Source organism: Copadichromis virginalis, linkage group LG16 (genome assembly GCF_057382275.1).
Source record: "Copadichromis virginalis isolate Kocher_CV1m ecotype Utaka linkage group LG16, C_Virginalis_male_GT1.1, whole genome shotgun sequence".
In the NCBI taxonomy this organism is placed as follows: Eukaryota; Metazoa; Chordata; class Actinopteri; order Cichliformes; family Cichlidae; genus Copadichromis; species Copadichromis virginalis.
In genome coordinates this window covers 16,889,769-16,912,309 of record NC_140633.1, presented here as the reverse complement: position 1 = coordinate 16,912,309, position 22,541 = coordinate 16,889,769, and the positions used below count along the sequence as shown (strand labels likewise).

Below are 22,541 nucleotides of genomic sequence, written 5' to 3'. Positions count from 1 at the left end.
CAAATATTTCTTTGAATTCTTCAGAATATCTATGAATTATAAAAACAAGAAGTGAACATTTAGCCTCTACACTGACTTTTATACAAAAAAAAATCTAAACACTTGAGAAGTATCTGAATTGATTTCTCATCAATCTGATCTTGAGCCAAGTCTAATTATTGACAAATGCTTTCTGATTAAAGTGTACTTCTCATAGCTCTTTTTCACCACACTAAGTGATATAAGCAATATAAGCAAATGCTTATATTCAGGTCATGTCACAGAAATAGTTAAAGCAAAATTCTTCCAGTAAAGTCTGGAAAATCTGCTTTTTCTCCTTCTTTCAGTCATTCTGTTGCTGGTTGCGTACATGCTTTGGGTCCTTGTCTTGTTTCATGACCCAAATCTCGTGTCATAAAACTGCCACCTTGAAATTATCCTGATATTTTGCACGTTTACTCAGTGGATGCAAGGTGTTCATGCCAGAAGGAGCAGCCCAAAGTCACAGTTAGGAAAAGTTGTATTTTTCTTCTGGATACATAAACCAAAATCTTAGGAAGTTAGAAAGAATTATGCAGGTGTTTTTGCTATTAGCCTTTTAAAAAATTGAGATGAAGTGGTCAGCTGATTAATTAAAATAAAAGCACTTTGTTTTGATTTAAATGTTCACAGTTATTAAGCTAAAATAATACAAATTTTACTGGTATCACCAACGGGTTTTCTCTCTGTTGGAGTGTTTGTCAGTTGGCAACCCCGAAGGGTCACGACAGCAGGTAGCTCTCCATGTTTGATTTGGCAGGGTTATACACCAGGTGCACTTATTAATGCACCCTCAAAGGTGAGTGCTATCTTGAGATGGAATCGAACCAGCAACCTTTCAATTGCTGCTACACATCTACAGTGAACTAAAACTACATTTCAAACTAAACCTGGGGGGAAAAAATCAATAGCGATTAGACTGCATAACACTTTGGAGGGCAAAGCAAGAAATATGAGAAAGCAATGGGGATATTTTTAATTAAAAAATAATTTTATATATATATGTGTGTGTGTGTGTGTGTGTGTGTGTTTGTACTTCAAAAACAAGGCATTTGATTCTTGTAACCTCACTGGATTCTAGCTGATATTACATTATGTGTGCAGTCAGTAAATATTAAAGACAACAGTAGCCAGACGACAACAAGCTAGGATATGTGAAGAAAAAGGGGGTCCGGCAGGGGTCGCTGTTCCTCCGCCGTACCCTTCTGAGGACACACCTCCTTCCTCCTGCCCTCCCCGTCGCCGTCCTCCTCCTCCTCGCACGCTACTTGTCACTGCTTCAGCAGGTTTCAGGAAGCGGAAGCGGGAATGTTGGAGTGTTTATTAGAAAAGTTTGGTCAACTTTGACACTTTGGGATTTGAGGCGCAAACTGCGGAGGAACATGAAGGTGAGTGACCGGGGCGCTCACGGCGCCGCTGCCCACTGCTCTGCGGCTGTTTGAGAGTTTTGGTGAGGCTGCTGTCAGCCCCGTCCTTCGTGTCATAACAGAGCAGGAACGAGTGAACGGGATCAGAAAGGGGGCTTGATTTTACAGCAGGAGAAGAAAGTTTGCTGACGATTTAGAAGAGAGGCTGCGCAGGCTTGAAAAGTGAGTTTAAAGTCGGTTGGATGGTGTTCAAACCGCACATATCTGAAGAAAAGTGACCCTTCAGTGGGTTACAGATAGGTCTTCATCTGTGCGTGCGTGTGTTGCAAACTGTGGCGTGTTAAAAAATGCTTATTGACTAACAAGCTGTCGGGCTGTGCAGTGAATTGCGGGCTCTGAAATGCTGCTGCTGCTGTTTGTGATCACTTAAAGGTGTACCTAATCCACATAGCTGAATGCAGGCTTACATTTCTGAAGGAAACTTTAGCATCAGATGATTTTATTAGTCAGCCTGCAGGGAGCTGATCAATAAGTTTTAGTTTCGGGTGTGTTTTTGAACCTTGGGAAATGCAATCAGTCTAAAATCAAAATAACAGAATTCACTATGACATGACACAGCAGAAAAGTTTACCAACTGATCATCAGCCTCCTTGTTGAAGTCTTATCTATGAAAAGTTCCTTTTTGTTTAGTTAAACCAAAATGATCTTTGGTTTACCTACTTACTTTTTTGCAATATATAAAAAAACCAAGCTTATCTTTTTCTACTAATAATCATTTTAATGTTAATAACTTCAGGGTTTGTTTGTAAAAATGTATCTTGTGTTTTTAAATGTCCACATTACTGTAAATGCTGTTGGTCAGGCTAATATAGTAACTTATTAACAAATAGTAGTAATAATGTTGAAAAGACCAAACCTCACCATCATGCTCTTCAGGTTGAAATATGTGATTTAGTTTAGAAAATGGAAATGCTTTCACAGTTATGTAAAAGTACCAAAGCTACAAGTGGTGGAAGCTTCCTGAGTAAAAGATTTTTAAGTGCCAAAACTAGAGATGTCTAAAGCAGGCAAAGTACCTGTGGCGGTATGACGTGCTATTATTAGCAGTGATGCATTCATGTTTAAACACATTATGCTCCAACTCAGGTGGTTAAGTTGGAGCTGGTTTCTGTTCTGGTTCTGCATTGTTGAATGTCAGGCTGCTGGTTAATATCCAAATGCATTCACCGATTGCTTGGTAACATGTAAGAAATGGCAGTTTCTCACCTGCACTGCATTAAACCTTGAAATTATTCAGTAAATCTATTTCAGGGCAAGCAGTAAATCCCCGATTTATAAAATGTTTGATATTTTTGCATGAAAATGACCACAGTCATCATTTTTTAAAAGTATATATTAAAACTATTGTGAAGTTTGTATTCAGTATTTGAATTTACATTAAAACTAGTGTTAAATATAGTGAAGTAATTACAGAATATGTCTATGAAATCCAAATGCTCAACTGTCCCTTGTACAGATATGTCAATTTGAACACACCGACTTTATTTGTCGCCTCACATGCTTCACGAGCGTTCCACAGAGTAATGCTTCTGTTATCATTGCGCCGTGTACGCTGACCACGCCGATCCTGGAAAAAGTTGAGGCTTGTGTTGCGTTTTGCAGTTCGACCTCTGAGTCTGGCTTCTGTCAGAGTCGACAGGTTAACTTAACACTGAGGCCCGATATTCCTGCAGTCAGTGGGTCATCCTCTTCTCTCAGAGATGACTAGTTTACTTTCAGATAAAACAGAAAAGCCAGAAAAAGTTGATATTTTAAACGGATTATTGGACAACCAAGATTTACCCTTGCTGAAATGTAATACAACTCAAAGAGGAGTCATTTCTTAAAGCTAAATGTGTCTTTTTTCCTTTCTCCAATAATAAATTTACGTATATTATTCAGTCGCCTGCATTGTTTTGATTTCCAGAACGTCCTTTTCCAGGGCCAGCTCAGATCTTGTAATACCCTAAAATAATATTAACTGAAATGACTTTTATTATAGAGATAATAAATCTACTTAATAACTTAATTATATTTTTAAAGTATTTTTAAGTGTGTTAAGTATTTCATTAGTTCCTCATTCACAGTTTTCCTGTGCTTGAGTCATTTTTTTAAAACATAAAATTCCTGTTCAAAACTAGATCTTGAAGACTAGATATTAATATCTGCATTGCAGTCACTTCTCAACAGTGAAGCAGATGCGAAAGAAGTGTCGTATTTAAACTCGACATAGAGCTGAAATAAAGCCATTTGAATGATTTCGTTATTAATTGATAATGCTGTTTTTTAAGCAGAATGACCAGATGATTCTCACTTATGGTCGTCCTCTGCTTTTCTTTGTTTTATGTGTTGACCAAAAAAATCTTTAGTTTGGACAAAGGGAGAAATGAAGTGTAAATGTTAATAAGTAGCAATAACGTCTCTTTGTACGGCACTTCTCGAAACCAGTGTTACAAAGGTCTTCACAGAAACACGGAATAAAAAAAAAAAAAACAAGGTGGGAGGAAATTATAAAAAGGATTTGCATCTAAATTCAGATGGGACAGTCAAGACATCAAAATGTAAATAAGATACAGTGTGATTCCAGTATAATGAATATCTTAAAGACAACAATAACAATCTGTAAGGTAAAAGAAAAGATGGAGTTAAGTCAAAGATGTTTATGTATAAAATCTATGCTAAAACGTACAAAAACGTTTCACAATCAGTCATCAGCAGCGATTTAAAAGAAGACCGTCAAAAGGCGGCAATCATGCAAACTCTCGATCGTCTTTTGTCTATAAGCGTGAGGTGTGCGCTGGTTGACCTCCTTTGCTTATGTGTGGCCTTTTTTTTTTCTGCTCCTGGATCTGTATGATGTCACAGAGAGCCGATATTTCAAATATGGTCATATGAGGAAAATGCTGTGACTCTTAGAGCTACAATGGCTTGTTTAAGACTGTGGACCAACTAAATAACCTCTCATATGAGGAAAAGTAAGCGTTTTGAAACATTTCAGTTTTTATTAATTAACCATGTCAGATATTGGAATCTTTAAAACGTTGGCATTTCTAGGTAGAAAATTGTGTTTAGTGATTAATATTCCAAATTGGATGCAGAGTCCTTTTCTCTGCATCTTAAGTGTCAACATGCGGTGTATGAAAATGTAGACTTCGCACTCCTGCATCAGCATTTACTAGTTTTTTTTTTGTCATGATCACTGCATTGTTGACTTGACGGAGCTTCATAAATGCTGCTGCAGGCTTAGGCCAACAGTAACTCCTGCTCTGCTGGTTCAGTCTGATGTATGACTTGCTTTAATGGAAGCTCTGTGACCACAGCATCAGCTTGTCTTGAGTTTTAAATGGAATTGTTTTATATTTGCAGAAAAATCTTAATTCAAAAGAGCCTGTCGCTGGAAGTGTTGCGAATGTCAAAGCTGAATTCTGTAATGACTGCTGTTATCTCCAAAGGGCAACGCTAAAATTTCTTCATGACCTTCTTTAAATTATGAGGAACTGAGGGCACTCTGAGTTAAAGATGACTTGGAGGATGGAGAGTGGTTGACCTGCTAGCCACTGCTCCTGTGTCACTCTTGCTGTGTCACTGATGTGTTTTAAAGCAGCTGATTCATTCTGTCTGTGCTGTCTGTGTGCTTGCAGCTGTTTTCAGATTGTCCACTTTGTTTTGCATTTACAAGAGCATTCTAAAAATAGTTGTCCCTTGCTCACCCCTCATCTTTCTTTCTCTCTCCGTCTGTCTCTCTCTCGGACAGGAAGTTGTTCTGTTCTTCATTCTAAACACTCGTTTCCTGTTTCACACGTTCTCTTTTAGATTTGGCTTCATGCTCCTCCAGGCTTCTGCCTCTTCCTCTCCATCACTCTCCTCCTCCCTTCCATAACTCCATGAGCACTATTTGACTTTTACCTCAGAGCTTTAGTTTTTAGTGGGTAACTTTTTACACAGTGGACTTTATCAGTAAAAGTGACTCAGCACAAGAACTGTTAGAAATTTAGTCCTAGGTGTTAAAATTGTGAATACTCGGCTCTTGTAAGTAAAGTCAGGTCAGTATTTGGAATAAAAAATGAATAGCTGCGCAGCAGGATACATATACCATGCAGTTACATTCTGAAGGTCAGTAAATTCCTTTTGAAGCTGTATTATTTACTGTGAAATGTAGAGGTAGCTGTTCATTAACTTGCCTATGTTGATGATTAGCCACATTGCTAGCAAACTGCACACCTGCCTGTTAGCATTCTGGGTGTTATAGCTGTTTTGCTAAGTAGGCTAGCTAACAAATAAAGCACTTAGTGAAGACCTTAAGATTTACAACACAACTAAATTGGCACCCAGAGTTTTAATGTGTTTAGTTCTTTATTGTCTGGAAGCTTTTAAAACAGCGTTTTAAGAAATGTAATATTCTGCTGTGCAAGTCACGTTTTTCACCCATTCCTTCATGTAGAAATGGCTAAAAGCTGAAATGTTATAGGGTCATTTTAATATTAATAGTTACATAGCTGCAAAAAGTGAAAACAAAGTGTCACACAGAAAAGTTAAATTTGCTTTGTTTTATTTTCATACTTGCTTTGGATTCTGCTCTAACGTGGAATGGAAAATGAAAGGCCCGGGTCCACCTATACACACATCCATATATTTTTAGTAGACAAAACATCAACTCCAGAGCGACTCCTGCATTCAGTCTACTTCTTAATCAAATTATTGTGTGACTTTTAAGTGGCACCATAGAGTACAGAAACAATCGGTGTGTGTTCATTTTGCTTGATAATGATCTAATCAACTAAAAGAGAATTTTACAACATCCGTTTTGACTCGCTGTTTGGGTTTGACTCCTATTTGTTTAAGAAGTGTTTGAGTGTGCGCAGTCACATGTACTTTTGGATTTGTAATTGTTTCTAAGGCTATTTCACCACATTGGCAAGTTGAATTTATTTAACTGAGCTTAAAAACTTTTATAGTCACCAGTCCGATCATCTTCATCAGTTCTTACTAACTGCTTACAGCTCTCTTCTCTTGGGATGTGTCTTGCCTCCCTCTTTTTAATGCTTTCCTGCAGGATAGTTGCCTGCTCGCTCATAATGTTGATGCTTTTGTCTTCCTTACATATTCTCTGGTGAATTTTGAATTCTGCAACTTTTCACAGAGTTAAAGTCATGTGACAGCTGGTGTGGCGGCAGGATTCCCGCAGCTGTCTTTATTGCAAACCTGAAATCTGTGTTACAGTTGACCTGTACGGTATGCACAAAACACAAAACATTATTTGCCATCAGATACCAATCTGCCGTGTATTGAGGTAGAACAGTAACTATGTCATGTGCACATTGTTGTTTTTTCTTTTTTTGTATGCCATGTAATGCTAGGTGTTTATCAAAGTCAGTATTATACATTAAGAAATTCATATATTAATCTAAGATGCTTTTGATTGTTGGGTCCCAGTAACTGCAGCATTTTAACAGATTTTATTTTTTAAATTGTTTTCTTCTCAGATCTACAAACTCAATGAAAATCATTTGTGTTGTTGCACAGCTGCATATCTTCACTTGTGCTCATTTCTGTAATTGGACTAAAACTCTTAAACTTGCAAATCCATTGACTCACTTTAAAAAGGTTTTGATTGTCTTTCAGGGTGTTTATGAGCTCTGAAAAGGAAAATCCTACAAATACACATGTAATGAGGTCAAATGCTTAAATAACAGGACAGATTTACTAATACTTAATAGGAAAACCCTCTTTTGGCTTTTTTTTTTTTTTTTTTTTTTTGGTGCAATGTCTGTTTTACTACTGAAAAGTAGTTGGTTGAGGGATTTGTGCCAGTTGAACTCTTCATTTATTTGCAACCGAGTGGGAAACTGTAACAGGTGGATGGCTCAAAGCTGTGATCTTTCGTCTTATATCTCTTCTAGGGTTGCCAACTCCCTGAAAAATAAATAAGGGACACATCGTGGCCAGGGCCGGGCAACCCAGTTGTCTTCACCCTTCCCAGTGTGGTAGCTCTTTTTTTTGTGTGTGAAATTATTTTTTAACCATTTGACTTGAATTTGATTTAAGCAGATGCATATTCTTTGTGATATGACCATATGGGAAACAAATGATCATTTAGCCATTTATTTTTAGCTCAAAATGACAACATTAACACAGTAAAACAGGTCTGTTTCTTAAACAGAAGCCTGTCATGCTTAACTTTTGAGAATATAAGTAAATCTTTCTTTAAAAGAACTCTGTCCTGCTTAACTTAAAATTATATAAATTAATAGAAAGCAATAGAACAAAAATATTCTTGTAACGGTGCACATACAGTGGGGCAAAAAAGTATTTAGTCAGCCACCGATTGTGCAAGTTCCCCCACTTAAAATGATGACAGAGGTCAGTAATTTGCACCAGAGGTACACTTCAACTGTGAGAGACAGCCTCAAACAGTCAGACTCCAAACTCCGCCATGGCCAAGACCAAAGAGCTTTCGAAGGACACCAGGAAAAGTATTGTAGACCTGCACCAGACTGGGAAGAGTGAATCTACAATAGGCAAGCAGCTTGGTGTGAAAAAATCAACTGTGGGAGCAATCATCAGAAAATGGAAGACATACAAGACCACTGATAATCTCCCTCGATCTGGGGCTCCACGCAAGATCTCATCCCGTGGGGTCAAAATGATCATGAGAACGGTGAGCAAAGATCCCAGAACCACACGGGGGGACCTGGTGAATGACCTGCAGAGAGCTGGGACCAAAGTAACAAAGGTCACCATCAGTAACACACTACAACGGCAGGGAATCAAATCCCGCAGTGCCAGACGTGTTCCGCTGCTGAAGCCAGTGCATGTCCAGGCCCGTCTGAAGTTTGCCAGAGAGCACATGGATGATACAGCAGAGGATTGGGAGAATGTCATGTGGTCAGATGAAACCAAAGTAGAACTTTTTTGTATAAACTCAACTCGTCGTGTTTGGAGGAAGAAGAATACTGAGTTGTATCCCAAGAACACCATACCTACTGTGAAGCATGGGGGTGGAAACATCATGCTATGGGGCTGTTTTTCTGCCAAGGGGACAGGACGACTGATCCGTGTTAAGGACAGAATGAATGGGGCCATGTATCGTGAGATTTTGAGCCAAAACCTCCTTCCATCAGTGAGAACTTTGAAGATGAAACGAGGCTGGGTCTTCCAACATGACAATGATCCAAAACACACCGCCCGGGCAACAAAGGAGTGGCTCCGTAAGAAGCATTTGAAAGTCCTGGAGTGGCCTAGCCAGTCTCCAGACCTCAACCCCATAGAAAATCTGTGGCGGGAGTTGAAAGTCCGTGTTGCTCGGCGACAGCCCCAAAACATCACTGCTCTCGAGAAGATCTGCATGGAGGAATGGGCCAAAATACCAGCTACTGTGTGTGCAAACCTGGTAAAGACCTATAGTAAACGTTTGACCTCTGTTATTGCCAACAAAGGTTATGTTACACAGTATTGAGTTGTATTTTTGTTATTGACCAAATACTTATTTTCCACCCTGATTTACGAATAAATTCTTTACAAATCCTACCATGTGAATTCATGGATTTTTTTTCACATTCTGTCTCTCACAGTTGAAGTGTACCTCTGGTGCAAATTACTGACCTCTGTCATCATTTTAGGTGGGGGAACTTGCACAATCGGTGGCTGACTAAATACTTTTTTGCCCCACTGTATACCATATTCAAATGTCTGTCAAAATGCAGCTGTTAATTTGATTGTGTTAGTGTGTCAGACTTTAATAAATACAAGCAGCCTCACACTGCTTGCAGGAAAAAACAGACGGATGCACCCATTTACACATCCTAGCGCAGTAACTTACCTTGATTAACAGACAAACGACTTGGGCTCCCATGGCAAATAACGTCTGGTGTTCTTCTACACTTTGTATGCGTTGGCTATTAAGTGCAGAGGAGCTGCTCTGGGTAAATTCTGTGCTCTGATGGAATCTCAGTCCTCACCATTTCCTGCAATCCCTGTCCCTGCAATTTCCCTTATAGAAAATCATATTGATTCTTTTTCAGTGTCCTCTCATTTCTCTTCATACTGTGTCATTTTTGTTAGGAAGTAACTCAATCCCTCAGTCCCTCATCATTTTTGAAAGAGAGTCAGTAGATCACCCAAAGAACTTTTTACACCTCTGGGTACATTTTTGCACATGAATCATCACATTAGTTTGCCCTGTGTCAGCAGAACTGACACTACACTTCTTTGGTGAACCCTGACAGTAGATTTTTGCATGGGCCCTAAATATCATGATAACAGCTTTAACTTCTCATTTTTTCTTTCTTAACCAAAGTTAATACCCTGAAAACTCAGTTTCAACCAATTAAGCTAACTGTGAATATTATATTTTCTCTCTTGGAATATTAAAAAAAAAGTGCACTATTGCACTGCGTCAGCACTGCATCTCTGCTGCTTAGGTGTGTGTGTGTGGGTGTGTGTCTCAGCTCAGCTGGTCTCAGTGTGGATAACTTGTTCATCAATAATAAAGGCCACTTCTCTTCTTCTCATCTAACTACAAAGCAACTTTCCTCCTCCAGAACTGGTCTTTACTGCACAAATAGTAATTATCAGGAAGCACATTAAAGTAAAGATGCAAAGTCACTTGTGTTTGCATAAGAGTTTTAACATTTCAGTCACAAAGACCAAATATAACCAGTAAAGGTAAGAATTGTTGTTAAACTACACCGTTGTTTGCTACGTGCTAGGAGTTTACAACAAATTTTGTGATGTAATGATGCCATTTAGTTTTATAGATGTAGATGTTTGCTGAGACTTGTCCCTTGTTTCCTATTGACACCAAATCAGGATTAGTATCTGTGTGTACACGTGCTTTATACTGTCCAAAAGTGATAGTTGTACTAGTGATTTAGATCCTTTTATCTACTAACATCATTCATCTTTTCTTTATATAGTTGCTTTGTTTTCAACGATTCGTATTCATGTTTTAACTCATTCACTGCCAGGGTTTTTGAGCATTTTTACTCATTTTTGAAGAGCCACAGAAAACTGTGTGTTATGATCACATAAACGCTGAACCTACCAAAATGAAGAACAGACTCTCTTCTTCCATCCAAAAAAAAAAGCTTGTTTCTACCATTTTCCGTTCTTTAGTAATCAGCTGTAGAAGAGGGGTGGGTTCCACCAAAAATGCCTGTTTTGACCAAAAAAAGGGAGAAAACGAGCTTTTTGTGAAAAATACATTTCAAGCAGTCTGATGTTCACTGACAAGCTGCCCGAGGTTGTATTCTAGCCCCTCCCATTGAAAACGTAATTGACATCTATAGACGTCAATGGCAGTGAACGAGTTAAGTGCATATTAAATATAAAAGTGTTCTTCTGTGTTTGCAGGTGTATGTTGTCTTTTGCTGATGTTGCTGAAAAGTCGTCAGTCTTCTTTGACTGACCGCATCAAACCAACCAGAGAAATGGAGAGTGGAGCTCTGGCAATGGAAGTCAGTGCTGGTCTAGGTGCGTCACCTTTCTTTAGATTCAGAATGAATATACTGTAATAATGGGGAAAGCAGCTGAAATACTGGACTATCAATTAAACGCTTGAAATAACAAGCAATAATAATAAATCATTTCAAATTGGTTAGAAGAGGTGAATAATTTTTTTTTTTTTATCTTACCTCCAAAATAAATAAACATTTGAACTAATTAGTTAAGGGGATCACTTAGTAGTTGAACAAAATGCTAAAATAAATGGATAAAAAGTGTGCTGAAAATCTAGACCTATTTACAAATATGTCATCTGATAACACACACTGATTTTGAAAGCAGATTTTCAGATTACTGGACACATTTGCAAGTCTTACTTTGCATTCAGAGACTCCGTTACACTCTTACAAATGTGGTACTGTTGACAATTTGAAAATATAGTTATAGAACCGTTCACGCACATTTGTGAGTAATTCTGGTTTAACAACCTTTTAATAGCCATCATGTTGACAGACGGTATGCTTGATTGATCCGTAGATCCCACATCAAGGCGTCAGGCCTGGGCCAAAACCAGAGAATCCGTCTGGCAAGATTCAAACTCAGAACACCTCTTTGGTCCCCAGGAGCCCCAGCAGAGCCAGAGTAATGGGAACACACAGGGACCCACAGCACAGGGTTAGTTGAACTTAACTGTTTAGCCTCTTTTGCTAAATACTTTACCTAAAATACCCGTGTATCCAAGGTTTTACATTTACTGACTTAATGATATGCTTTTATTTGTTTATGAACCTTTGAAATAGAAAAGGTTATAGATAAGCCTCTGTTCTAAAACATGGTGTGACTGAGAGTTACAGATTAAACCCAAATTCTTATTCGAGATGACACAAAATGTGACTGAGCCGGAAAAAAGCAGGAATAACGTCTGCAGAGGTCAGGATAGAAAGCCAAAGACTTTTCCCAAAGACTTCTATCCATAGATTTCTGTTGGATTCAAGGTCTTTTTGCAGCTTTTTAACTGGATACATTTAAACACGTTACTGTCCTACAGTCTAAAGGAGACGTGGAGATCACTTTAATTTGTCAGAAGATCAAAGTGAAATGAATTCTCATTCAGTAAGTATTGTCGGGTGTGTGTTGTGTTTCACAGGTTTTGGTTTGTAGCCCTAATAAGTGTAACCATCAAATCACTTTACAGGCATATAAAAAAGCCTGATTGCCTTCTTATTGCAAAAAAACAAACACAGCAAAACATATTATTTAGAGTGTAAAGCACCAAAGTTTTGGGCCACAGGGATTACTTTTTATGCACTTTTGCCCACATTTAAAATAATGTGACATTTAATCATTATACATGTAAAATGTAAAGTTAGGGAAACTATAAAATGAATCATTATTTGTGGTCAGAGCATTGTGAAGAAAAGTTGGATGTGGACCACTTACATCTAAAACAGTGGAAACACAAACTGCAGACCAAATTACTGTAATGTTGACATATCCTGATGTCTGGCACCACTATAATAGTTTTATAGCATGTTGTAATCACTGCACAGTACAGCACGCGCTGTTTTATTGCTTTAACATACTCGTTTCTTTCTACTAGGACAAGTTCCTAACAACAAGATCGCCAGCTGGCTGAATGACTGCAGGTACAGTATTCATTCACCACCTGATTAAATATCCTGTTTTCAGTAAATGTCTCACGTGCTAAAGCAGTGCACACATGCTAGATGATTCAGTCCAATAATTTAATGATGCCAGTTTAAAATGAATGTTTTTAAGCAAGAAGTTTAAAAAAAATAGGTTTGCTTTGTATCATATCCCACAGGTCCTTTATTATGTTATTCACATTTTTGTTCATAATGACCAAAATGTGCTCTTCTCCGTTTTTGTTGTAGTGAGTTCTTTTTAGAAAAACACTTTGAGTCCCTTGGACATACACTATAGAATAGAATAGAGTAGAAAAGCCCCTTATTGTCATTGCACATTTACAAAGAAATTTAATTCCTTCAACTGTGCAGGAATAAAATATAAATGGCAAGAGAGCAGGAATAAATAACAAATAAGAGAAATGGATGCAATCAAAAGGAATATATACAAAACAAGAGAAAAGGCAAACATTGGAGAACAGAGTGCTTTGCAGTTTTTGGTCTTTTTGGCTCATGCTGTGGTCAGCTAACCGAACTGTGTGCTGTAACTTCCTGAAGCTGAAAGGCTTAGAAAAACAGCATTTTCTTTCTTATTTTTAGGGAAAATAAACAAGAGTTTGTGGATATTTTTTTCCAAGCTTTGTTTGACTAAAATTGCACTTGTATTTTTTTTTTTATTGTTAATGATTTATTAAAATTATGGCATTATGGGCTTTTTCTTCTGCTTCTGAAGTGGGGCATTGCAGGAAAAATTATTGGAAATGTTTCCATTATATATAAACTGGATTGTGTTTTATTGCCGTTATCATTGTTAATTTTTCCTACAAACAACTTCACCTGTACAGACACTTCGACTGGTTAAAAGTAACTGTGCATCTGTGCTAATCTAGTTTTGAGGGGCATGCTATGAAGAAAGTTCAACATTAGCTGGGCTTTCTTTGCGTTAGCTGGCTTGACAAAACCTAAAACCTCAGTTGGCGATTACGAGTAAGATGGTGGTTATCAACTTTCTTTGTTAACCCAGGCTATCTGCTTAAGTGTGTTTGCACACTTACTTGAAAGGGGGATTGATTCTGCGTATCTGAGCGCTGAAACTTTAAACTGCAGGCACATTAAAGGTTATTCAGAATTAAAGGATGTTTAAACAGTAACAGAAACGTGGAAATCACTTTTGGTTTGTTGCCCAATGAAAGTGAGATTAATTTACTGACTGAATAGATATTTTTCTGTATGTTCTTATCACAATCTGTATAAGATACCTGGCAGCTGATTAGCACCAAACATAACAATCTGAATGCAAGAAAATTCCAGTGACGATGCAGTTTGTGCTGCTCTAAATATACAGCTGGGCTACATTTGACCACATATAAAATGTTTTCCTTCCGCACAGCATTTGTATTACACTTAAAGGATATTGTAACTAAAACAATCCCCAAACAGATTGTGTGCTCACCAAGTTCCCATGGTGATTTAGCCAGGTAAAAAGACCCACATATGGGACGCTGAAGGCTCGGACATGACATGCTGTTAACTTTTGCAAGTTCTGGATAGTTCACAAAGCTTTTTCATGCCTGTACTTACAGTAAAAATACATGAATTATGAATTTGAATGCAAGTCAAAATATGACTGATAATTACTGAATTTAATTAGGCCATGCATTACAGTAAAATTAAGTTAATGAGTGCCGAGGGTTGTTTGATTATGGGATTATTTAAATGGGAATGGGAATCACCCTAGTTTTTGTCACTATATTAAAGAACACAAATATGTCTTAATATTATTTTAGAATCAAAGATTGGGAAATGGGCATTTGAGCACTTTAATAAAGTGCATCTAAGATGCTTGAGATAAAAGCTTTGCTGAAATAATTAACTACAATCAAAAGGATAAGACAATCAGTGTGAGGGTACAGAAAGATTAACATAGTCATTAATGTAAATATGAACAGCTGGAGCTATGGTCTTTTAGAGCCTGACTCATGAGTTAAACGCTTGCTAACTGGTTTTGTCGCTTGGTGGGTTATTGATATGGTTTTCTGATGTCTAGAGGTGTGTGTTTAAAGGTGTTTTTATCAGCTGCTGACGTAGCGCCGACATAGAACACACAGAACCACAGGGAACAAACACAGACAAAGACAGCAGACCCACGCCCAGAGATAGGGTGCACAGAGCGGCTGAAGTGGAGTAAGGAGAGAAAGATGCAGGAAGAAGCTGACAGAAGACGGAAAGAAAAGCAGAAAAAGAAAGAGCAAACAGAGGAGGGGTTCCTCCTGCTGAGTCAACATTGTTATCACACAAGCACAGTTTTAACCGCTGTCACTCAGAAACGTCTACAGCATGACACGGCACCATGGCAAGCAGGTTACTATAGCTACAGTCGCAGGGTAGGGACTTGGGGCCAACATGGCTGATTTTGGCAAGTGGGAGGAATAGTAAACACTGCGACTGCGCACTATTACACAATTGTCCGTGTGTGTGTGTTTTATTTGGTGCCATGAACTTGTGCCATTGATAAAAGCTGCAGGTTGTGTAACAGCACAGTCTCTCCAGCATCCTGCTGCAGACAGCAGCTCAGACCCGCTACCTCAGTACTACTGTCAACTAGCCTAATCTGTCAGCCAGTTAGCCTGGAGCAACTAGTCTTGTCAGTACAACCGCGAAAGCTTCTAAAACCAGAATTTAACCTAGAATAATTGGTATAGGATGTGATTGACCAGAATAAGTATCTTGACCTGACTTAGACTGGAAATATTGGCCTTTATTTGACTGCCAGTTAGTCTAGGTTACCCAGACTACTGACTACTACTGACTTGAGAGATCTTAAAGTTGGCACTCAGCCTCAGACAAGCAGCCAGTTCGCTCGCTCAAGTTAGGAAATATCTTGCTATACAAAGGCATACAGCATTATTATCAGTTATCTAGGATATTTGTGAGATGGGTATTTAACCTTGGATTTGTCTTGAATTTACTACGATGTAGTCTAAGGGTAGGTGGCTTCAGCCACACAGTACAAATCTGCACACAGACTACCAATAGAGAGAGAGCATGTGGATCGATACATCATGCTACTTTCTTATTTCCTTTTTAGTGCATGTTAATCGCAGCACACCTAACTGGTGGCTGATGTTGGATTTTGTGTGCGTGTTCAGTTTATTTCACTCATCATCTCTCTGTTTTCCAGAACTCCCCTTGGAGCCTCTCTAGATGACCAGAGTGCTTCTCCAAGCAGAGGTAATCCATATTTTTGTTGTTTATGTGCAGCACAGTGAGAACGTCAAACTTGTGATGGCGACAGCTCCTCTACTCTCTAGACTTTATTGCATCAGAATATATTTGCCGCGTCATTACAACTATCAAATCTGAATTTGTTTTCGTTTAGCACTGTTGTCACTGACGGCATTTCACGCCGTGTGTGTGTGTGTGTGTGTGTGTGTGTGAGAACAGGGCCTCTGAAGAACGGCTGCAGCTTTGAAGATGACCTTTCACTGGGGGCTGAAGGTCAGTTCGCAAGATTTACAATTTCTTCTCATTGTTAACGGTTTCCCTCCATTTTCTGCTAATTGTGTAATTGAATCCTGATTTAAATGGCATATTAAAAATAGAAACACTGACATTTTGGTAACGTGTTCTCCGCCCGAGTTTGAAAGCTGATAATAGCAGAGCTGCCCCCAACGCAAAACCTTAATGGTCCATAAGTTAAGAAAACTAATCAAGACTGATGTCAAACTTCTGTTGCCAGGAATATATTTATTTTGTATAATTCTAATGCAAACAGAATCCTAATGGTCATAGTTACTGTTCAATAATATGAAGTCCTACATTGGCTAGCCTGCCAAGGGTCCAGGAAAAAATCCTTCTGGTTTCCTGGAGTGTTTAAATAAAGTTGTTGTGTTTTTGTTTTTGTTGTGTTTTTTTCCTGTTATCTCCCTGTAGTTGTTGACTCTGACCTGATGGAAACTGGATTCTGTGCTAACCACATCTGTGGTTCATTTTTGACTTCTGTGGAAAAAAAAACATTACAAAAGCTTTTATAAAATGTTATGTGAAGTTATCATTGGTCACTTCAGGAAAAATCGATATATGCTTCCAGATTCCCTGGCTTGGATTACTGCTGATTAGGAAATTGCGTAATCCTGAGTTGAATTACTCATATTACCACTAAGGGTTGCTCTGGTCTGATCTGGTTTACTATTATTTGGACAGGCAAAAGCACCTCAAATCTATGATACCAAAGCCTAAAAACAAAGCTTCTGAATTGTAGTACTTTGCTGAATGACATAGTTGTCTTTAGAGGCTTTATGAACTGGATTTAGTTCTCAGTTTTCTGTGACTCCATACACAGAGGCAGCGGACACCAGGTTATTTAGATTTGGATGAGTTGTAGTCAGGAACAGATTTGTTGCATCTCGCTCCTAAATCACTACTGAGCTGAGAAGTGAATAGTTGATATTTTGAACACCCTCTAGTTATCCCAACACTTTCAGTTAGTTCAATGGAATCAATTTTTGGGTCATGCAGTCATCATGTAATGTGTTGCATTGTGTAGTGTACAAGCCACAAATACATAGACACGGTCTATGTCCATTGAGAGTTTTATCTAGTGTGTGTGGGAGGTTTGGTTTTTTTCCCATTACGGATCTGTCAGTGGAAAGTCTGTGTAAGGAAACTAAATGGAGGTAAAGTGTAGTGTCATCAACATAGTATGAGTTATTTTGTGCTTGGTCATGAGAGAAATTTGGATACAAACTTCAGTAGTCCAAAACCAACTTTTAGAAGGATAAACAATGACCTATAACGATCTGCAAACTATTACAAAGCGCATTGTAGAGAACTGAAAAAAAAAAACTTTCTGAAAAAACTAAGTGCACCATTATGCTTCTATAGGAAATAAGAGGTAAGTAGGAGCCAGGTGCTGCTACTCAGATACATTCGATTAGTTGATCATCAGCAAATGTGAGCACCTCTGTAAAAGCAGAAGTTATTCAGAGGTTGTGTTAGCAGAGTGTTGCAACCTATTGGCATGTTAAATCTTAATTGACATCATGACTGTGAAATTTCTAAGAAGGAACAAGTTGGCTTGGCCTCTTCTCTTTAAAAAGAACACGGCAGCACAGTTTAGGTTTGGAAAGCTGCATCTTAACAAACTACAAGACTTCTGGAACAATGTCCTTTGGACAGATGAGACCAAAGTGGAAATGTATGGCTATAATGTTAAATGTAAACCAAACACAACATATCATACTAACTGTCAAGCATGGTGGTGGAAATGTGATGATTTGGACTTTCAACCAAAGAATCTGGGCATGTTGCAGTCATTGAGTCAACTGTACTCCTTTGTATACCAAAGGATTAAAGAGTCAAATGTGAGACGGCTAAAGCGTGAAAAGCTAAAGCACAGCAGGAAATCTAGTCTTGCAGTGGCCCAGTCAAAATCAAATGAAATGCCAACAAACATCAATTAATCGAAGCAATGCAGTGAAGAAGAGTCAGCCAAAAAAATTTCCACAGCAATTTATTTAATCATTGAGTGTAATTTGGTGTTTTTACAGGACTGTATAGTCCTGGGAAAACTTTGATTTTCACAGGACTGCATATCCCATAGAGCTTCCTAAGGAGTCCCATAGAAGAGAAAGGCAGTTGACTTTTTGACATTTCTTTTTTATTTAATAATAATGAATATAGATAAAACTATTTATTTTGACCCACGTGTCTTTTGATCATGTGTTTTAAATGAAGGATGAAGGTCTGACAAAACGGTGCTTAAATCAACAGAGTATCTTGTGATACCTCATCATCTTCATTCCAGTCTTGTTTCTTCTTGAAGGAAAAGTCAACAGTGGCAGAGGTGTGGGAACACGCTGCACGCACAACTGAGTGTGCGTGTTCATCATATTTGTGATCTTGTAAGGACGGCAGAGTGTATATGTTACCAACTGAACAATAGCCTGTAATGACTTTCTGTTGAAATGTCATGTATGGTGTGTGTGTGTCGGAGATCAGTTGGGGGAATCTGGCGCTGAATAGGTGTTAATTGGTTAATTCTACAAGTTTTTACCTTGTATCAGCAGAAAGCGCACAACAAATACACAAAAAAGACAACAACCGAGTTTGCATAGTCTGTCCTGCATGTTGATATACTGTATCCGGCCAGATGGAAGCTACTTGAACATCTTAGACAAGTGGTGGCTAGGATCAACCAGAACTGACTGGGTCTTCTTCAGAGTCCTAACTTTGTACAGATGAGGAAGGTCATAAAGGCGCGCATGTCCTACTTTCCTACATATTAGACTGTCTCTCCATATTAGACAGTACTTTGCAGCCTGCTTTTGCTGTTGAGGTTCAGTGGCCCGTGCTAGCTAATAAATGAGAATGTAAGTACAGATTCAATAAAACCTTCTCATAAACGTGCTGCTGACATGGAAACCTCAAAGCTTGTGATAAAAGTACACTTGTGCTGGTAAGCTTTTCTACACATGGCTTCCACCTGAAACTCAAAGGTCAGCTTGTTATCACTTATAGTGCTGCACAAACTCAGTAGCCTCATCTTTTTTCCATTGAAGGCAGGTAATCGTAAAATCCACAACCATCAATTTAGTTTTCTGAGCACTGATGTCCAAATAGGACAATTTGTACCACTCAGTGAAATCTGGTTGTTTTATTTATTGAGGAAAATGACCTAATATAGCGTATCAAGGGTGGGGGTTGAACTTCAGGCTATTCGACAACCCTTCTGTCAGCTTAGGATTAGGACCTGGTCATTTTGAAATGTGATATTTATTCTTTTTGGACCCTTGATGACTTTTGTTTTTACATTGTTATTAAGCTGCTTGACCCATCCTGTCTTGAGATTCTAGTCATGGACCAAGCTCGAAAAGTTTCTTTAGCAATTACTGGAGTAAGTCAGAATTTGTTGTTCAAAGATCACAAACTGTTCTGGCCCAGATGCTACCACCTCCATGGCTTGATCCCTGCTTTGTGCAGCGCTCCCAAGTGTGATCGATAAAAGGTGCTGGTATGAGTGTGTTAATGGGTGAAAATATGCATGCTCAGTCACAGTAAAAAAAGCACTATATAAATAACAGTTCATGTATCCTTTACATTCTCCATAATGCTTCTCAGTTAAACCAAAACAGTCTATTCATTCTTCTCACGCATTGTTTTTGCAGCCTTCTGGCTTTCTAATGTGATCTTTAGTCAAAGGCATCAAGCAGCAATGTTTTTGTAGAGCAGCAGCCTAGTTTTCTCAGGCCAGCCATGCCTGGCATTTTTTCATTACGCTCCTGATGCTGGACTCTGAAAACCCTCAGAAGTTGCCCTGTGTTGCACAGGAAGAGAGTTTTATCAGTCAACCACTCCTGTGGAGGCTAATGACACTTTCTTTTGTTTGCACACAGCCTTTCTGACTTTGGATTGGTCGAGTCTGAACTCTTTGAAGATAATTTTTGTGACACATTCCAACCTGATAAGCTCCTCCCACCGATTGGCTCATGTCTTTAAAAGTAAAATCTCAGTTGTTTGTGCAGCTATTCACTTTCACAAATGTGAAACTTTCAAAATGTTACGCTAGCATGAGTTTGAAGGATTTGGTTGATTAAATTACCAAATTCATAAAACATTTGGGAAATGGGAAATGCATATTTGACTAAAAATACCTGCATCAAATATTTCATGTCTAAGGATATTTAGTTTAGCGTCACTAAACATTTCCTGAGCATCAAGGACTCAGCCTGCCTGTGTTCACCATTTGATTTTGTATAAGCTGTCTGTGTTTATACAGAGGTGACATTAGGATTCTTTAGTCTGAGTGTCTCTGTCTGCTTCATGTTATATCCTGACAGTATGTGCCTTAATTATGTTGAGAGTGATATTTGACAGGAGTAGCTGATGTCCTCTGTGGAGGATTTTCCAGATGTCAGGTATGGACAGATCCTAATTGGCTCTTATGCTGTTTAACATTAGGAGGACAGGATAGGAAGGGATTAAAGTGCTAAGGGGTGAATGGGATAGAAGTGAATTAGTGAATTAAATAGTTCGGGGTGAATGGTGTGGAACTGAATCGGTGAATTAGCGTGTGGATGTCACTGTTGTCACGTTTGGCTGCTTTAATCCAGCGGTCTGTTAGAGAAGAAAAACATTGTTGATTCCAAGAAGTTCATCTGAAATGAGCTGGAATAGAAAGACGCTCTCACACAGACGGCGACATGTCTCAGCAAGTTCTTGTTAAATGGAAAAAAAAAAGCAGTCAGACCTGCAGCAAGTGATGACGTTTTTTTTAAAGTTGCTTGACAAAATGAAAGTTTACCTACATCAGCGCTCAGTACAAGCAAACCGTGGTAAACGGCACATTAATTAAACTTCAACGTTTTTAGGACAGCTGGTTTGATTCCGACCAAGTTGGGCAAAAGCAGTTTTTTATTTTGAAGTGTTACGAAATAAAAACTTGGCAGATATTCTCTGCTGTAGCTAGGTATAGATTAAGGCTAGTGTTAGTTTCTTAAGACATGGTCACAGATTTTTATTTTTTGTCCTTCTCGGTGATTTTAAAAAGACCTTGAGGAAGACCTTAGCCTTTACATTTTCTGGGAGATTTATAGCAAATGGTTGACAGAATTGTAAAGGAGAGGCTAATGGCGAGCAAGTTCAACCAACTGAACTAGTATCCTGTACTGAAGTTCCACTCACTGTTCCTATCCTTTTTAATCTATAATTAATAGTTGCTTGATTATTTAGTTTCAAGCATTCAGCTGTGCATCTCATTAAAAAATGTCATCTTGAACCTTCTTAATAACTGTTGTACGTTGTTGTAACGGCCTATTGGAAAAGGTCTTAGAAAAACTTGTTCTCCTATCTAAAAGGTTTTTTTATTTTTGTCTGTAGTGGTTGCTGTAGTCAGGATGTACAGTGCCTGCTTTCTTTCTATTCAGGTTTGTGTGTCACATTAAAGAGTAAAGTCTTCTTGCAGAGCCTAAAATTTAAAGTTGTCGTCTTTCTGTCTGAGGGACAGAGAGAGGGAATCTTCTGTTACAATAGGAAACCATTTTTTACGTGATGCCCCCAATTTATATGGCAACCCCCAAGTGTAATTTTACTTCCCCTGAAGTCTGTGGAAACAGTTTGTTCACTGAAGAACCTCTTTGACCGTCCAAATGTTGTCATATTCAAAGACATATTTCAGCTAAACTCGGGCAAAAGTGAAATCAGCTTAGTTACTAACCTTTTAAAAGGTTCCTCTTCTACTCACGACGAACACAAAAATCTTTTTCTTTAATGTCTTCTTCAAATTAGCGGTCTCTGTGAATGATAGCTTTTATCAGCTTAGGAATTTTAGCTTAATTAAAACCAGTTTTATCTCACAATGACTCATCCAGTATTTGTTTTATCACCTCTTGACTAGACTACTCGACAGCTCCCTGTACTTAGTTGTCTCATTACACCCCTTCTTGACTAGTATTTGTCCAAGATGCAGCTGCTACAAAGAAAAGACAAGACATCACTCCTGTATTGGCTTAGTAAAATTCCAGATCATATTACATCAGTCATGTATTTCTTTGGTAACCAGTGCAGCTGTTTGTTCTTTGCAGAGCAGCTCTAAAGAGGCTTCTAATGCCATAATCCGCCTCAAGGTGACTTGCATCATCCTCCCGTTAACTCCTCGTAGTCGCCTACTCTCGCCTTTAAAACCAAAATATTTCCCACTTGCTGCTGCCAGACTCCAGGAAAAAAAAAAAATCAGCCACCCACATTAAGTACCGCCCTGTTGTTGACAATACTTCATCCTTTTGAAAGATCCACATATATTCCCCTGGTTTGCTGTTTGGTTTAAGTGCACTCATGTCATGCTTTTTTTGTTTTGTTTTGTTTCTTAAATGTTCTGATGGTGCGTTTTAATGTGCTGTTGTTTGGTTGTTGCCATTTTTAATGCAGTGTTTTCATTTTATTTATGACTTTCACATCCCGACTCCTTTTTTCTTTTTCTTTTTTTTCTCTTCATTTTTAAGGCTAGTTTTGTCCAACCTCTAGTCCCCTGGGA

General features: G+C 38.4%; 1 protein-coding gene across 4 annotated transcripts in view; it reads left to right on the top strand.

Moving 5' to 3' along the window:
- The first annotated feature begins 1,300 nt into the window (after window positions 1-1,300).
- itprid2 (ITPR interacting domain containing 2) overlaps window positions 1,301-22,541 on the top strand; it is a 51,793-nt gene continuing 30,552 nt past the window's right edge. For 3 of the 4 annotated variants that reach the window (XM_085435618.1, XM_085435617.1, XM_085435615.1), the window contains exons 1-6: window positions 1,301-1,406; window positions 10,776-10,895; window positions 11,403-11,540; window positions 12,466-12,511; window positions 15,693-15,742; window positions 15,956-16,009. In XM_085435618.1, the coding sequence (XP_085291744.1) occupies window positions 10,796-10,895; window positions 11,403-11,540; window positions 12,466-12,511; window positions 15,693-15,742; window positions 15,956-16,009 (388 nt within the window). In that variant the 5' untranslated portion in view covers window positions 1,301-1,406; window positions 10,776-10,795. Of the gene's footprint in view, window positions 1,407-1,432; window positions 1,608-10,775; window positions 10,896-11,402; window positions 11,541-12,465; window positions 12,512-15,692; window positions 15,743-15,955; window positions 16,010-22,541 lie in introns of those variants that run through there. The other variant, XM_085435616.1, reaches the window with a different exon arrangement.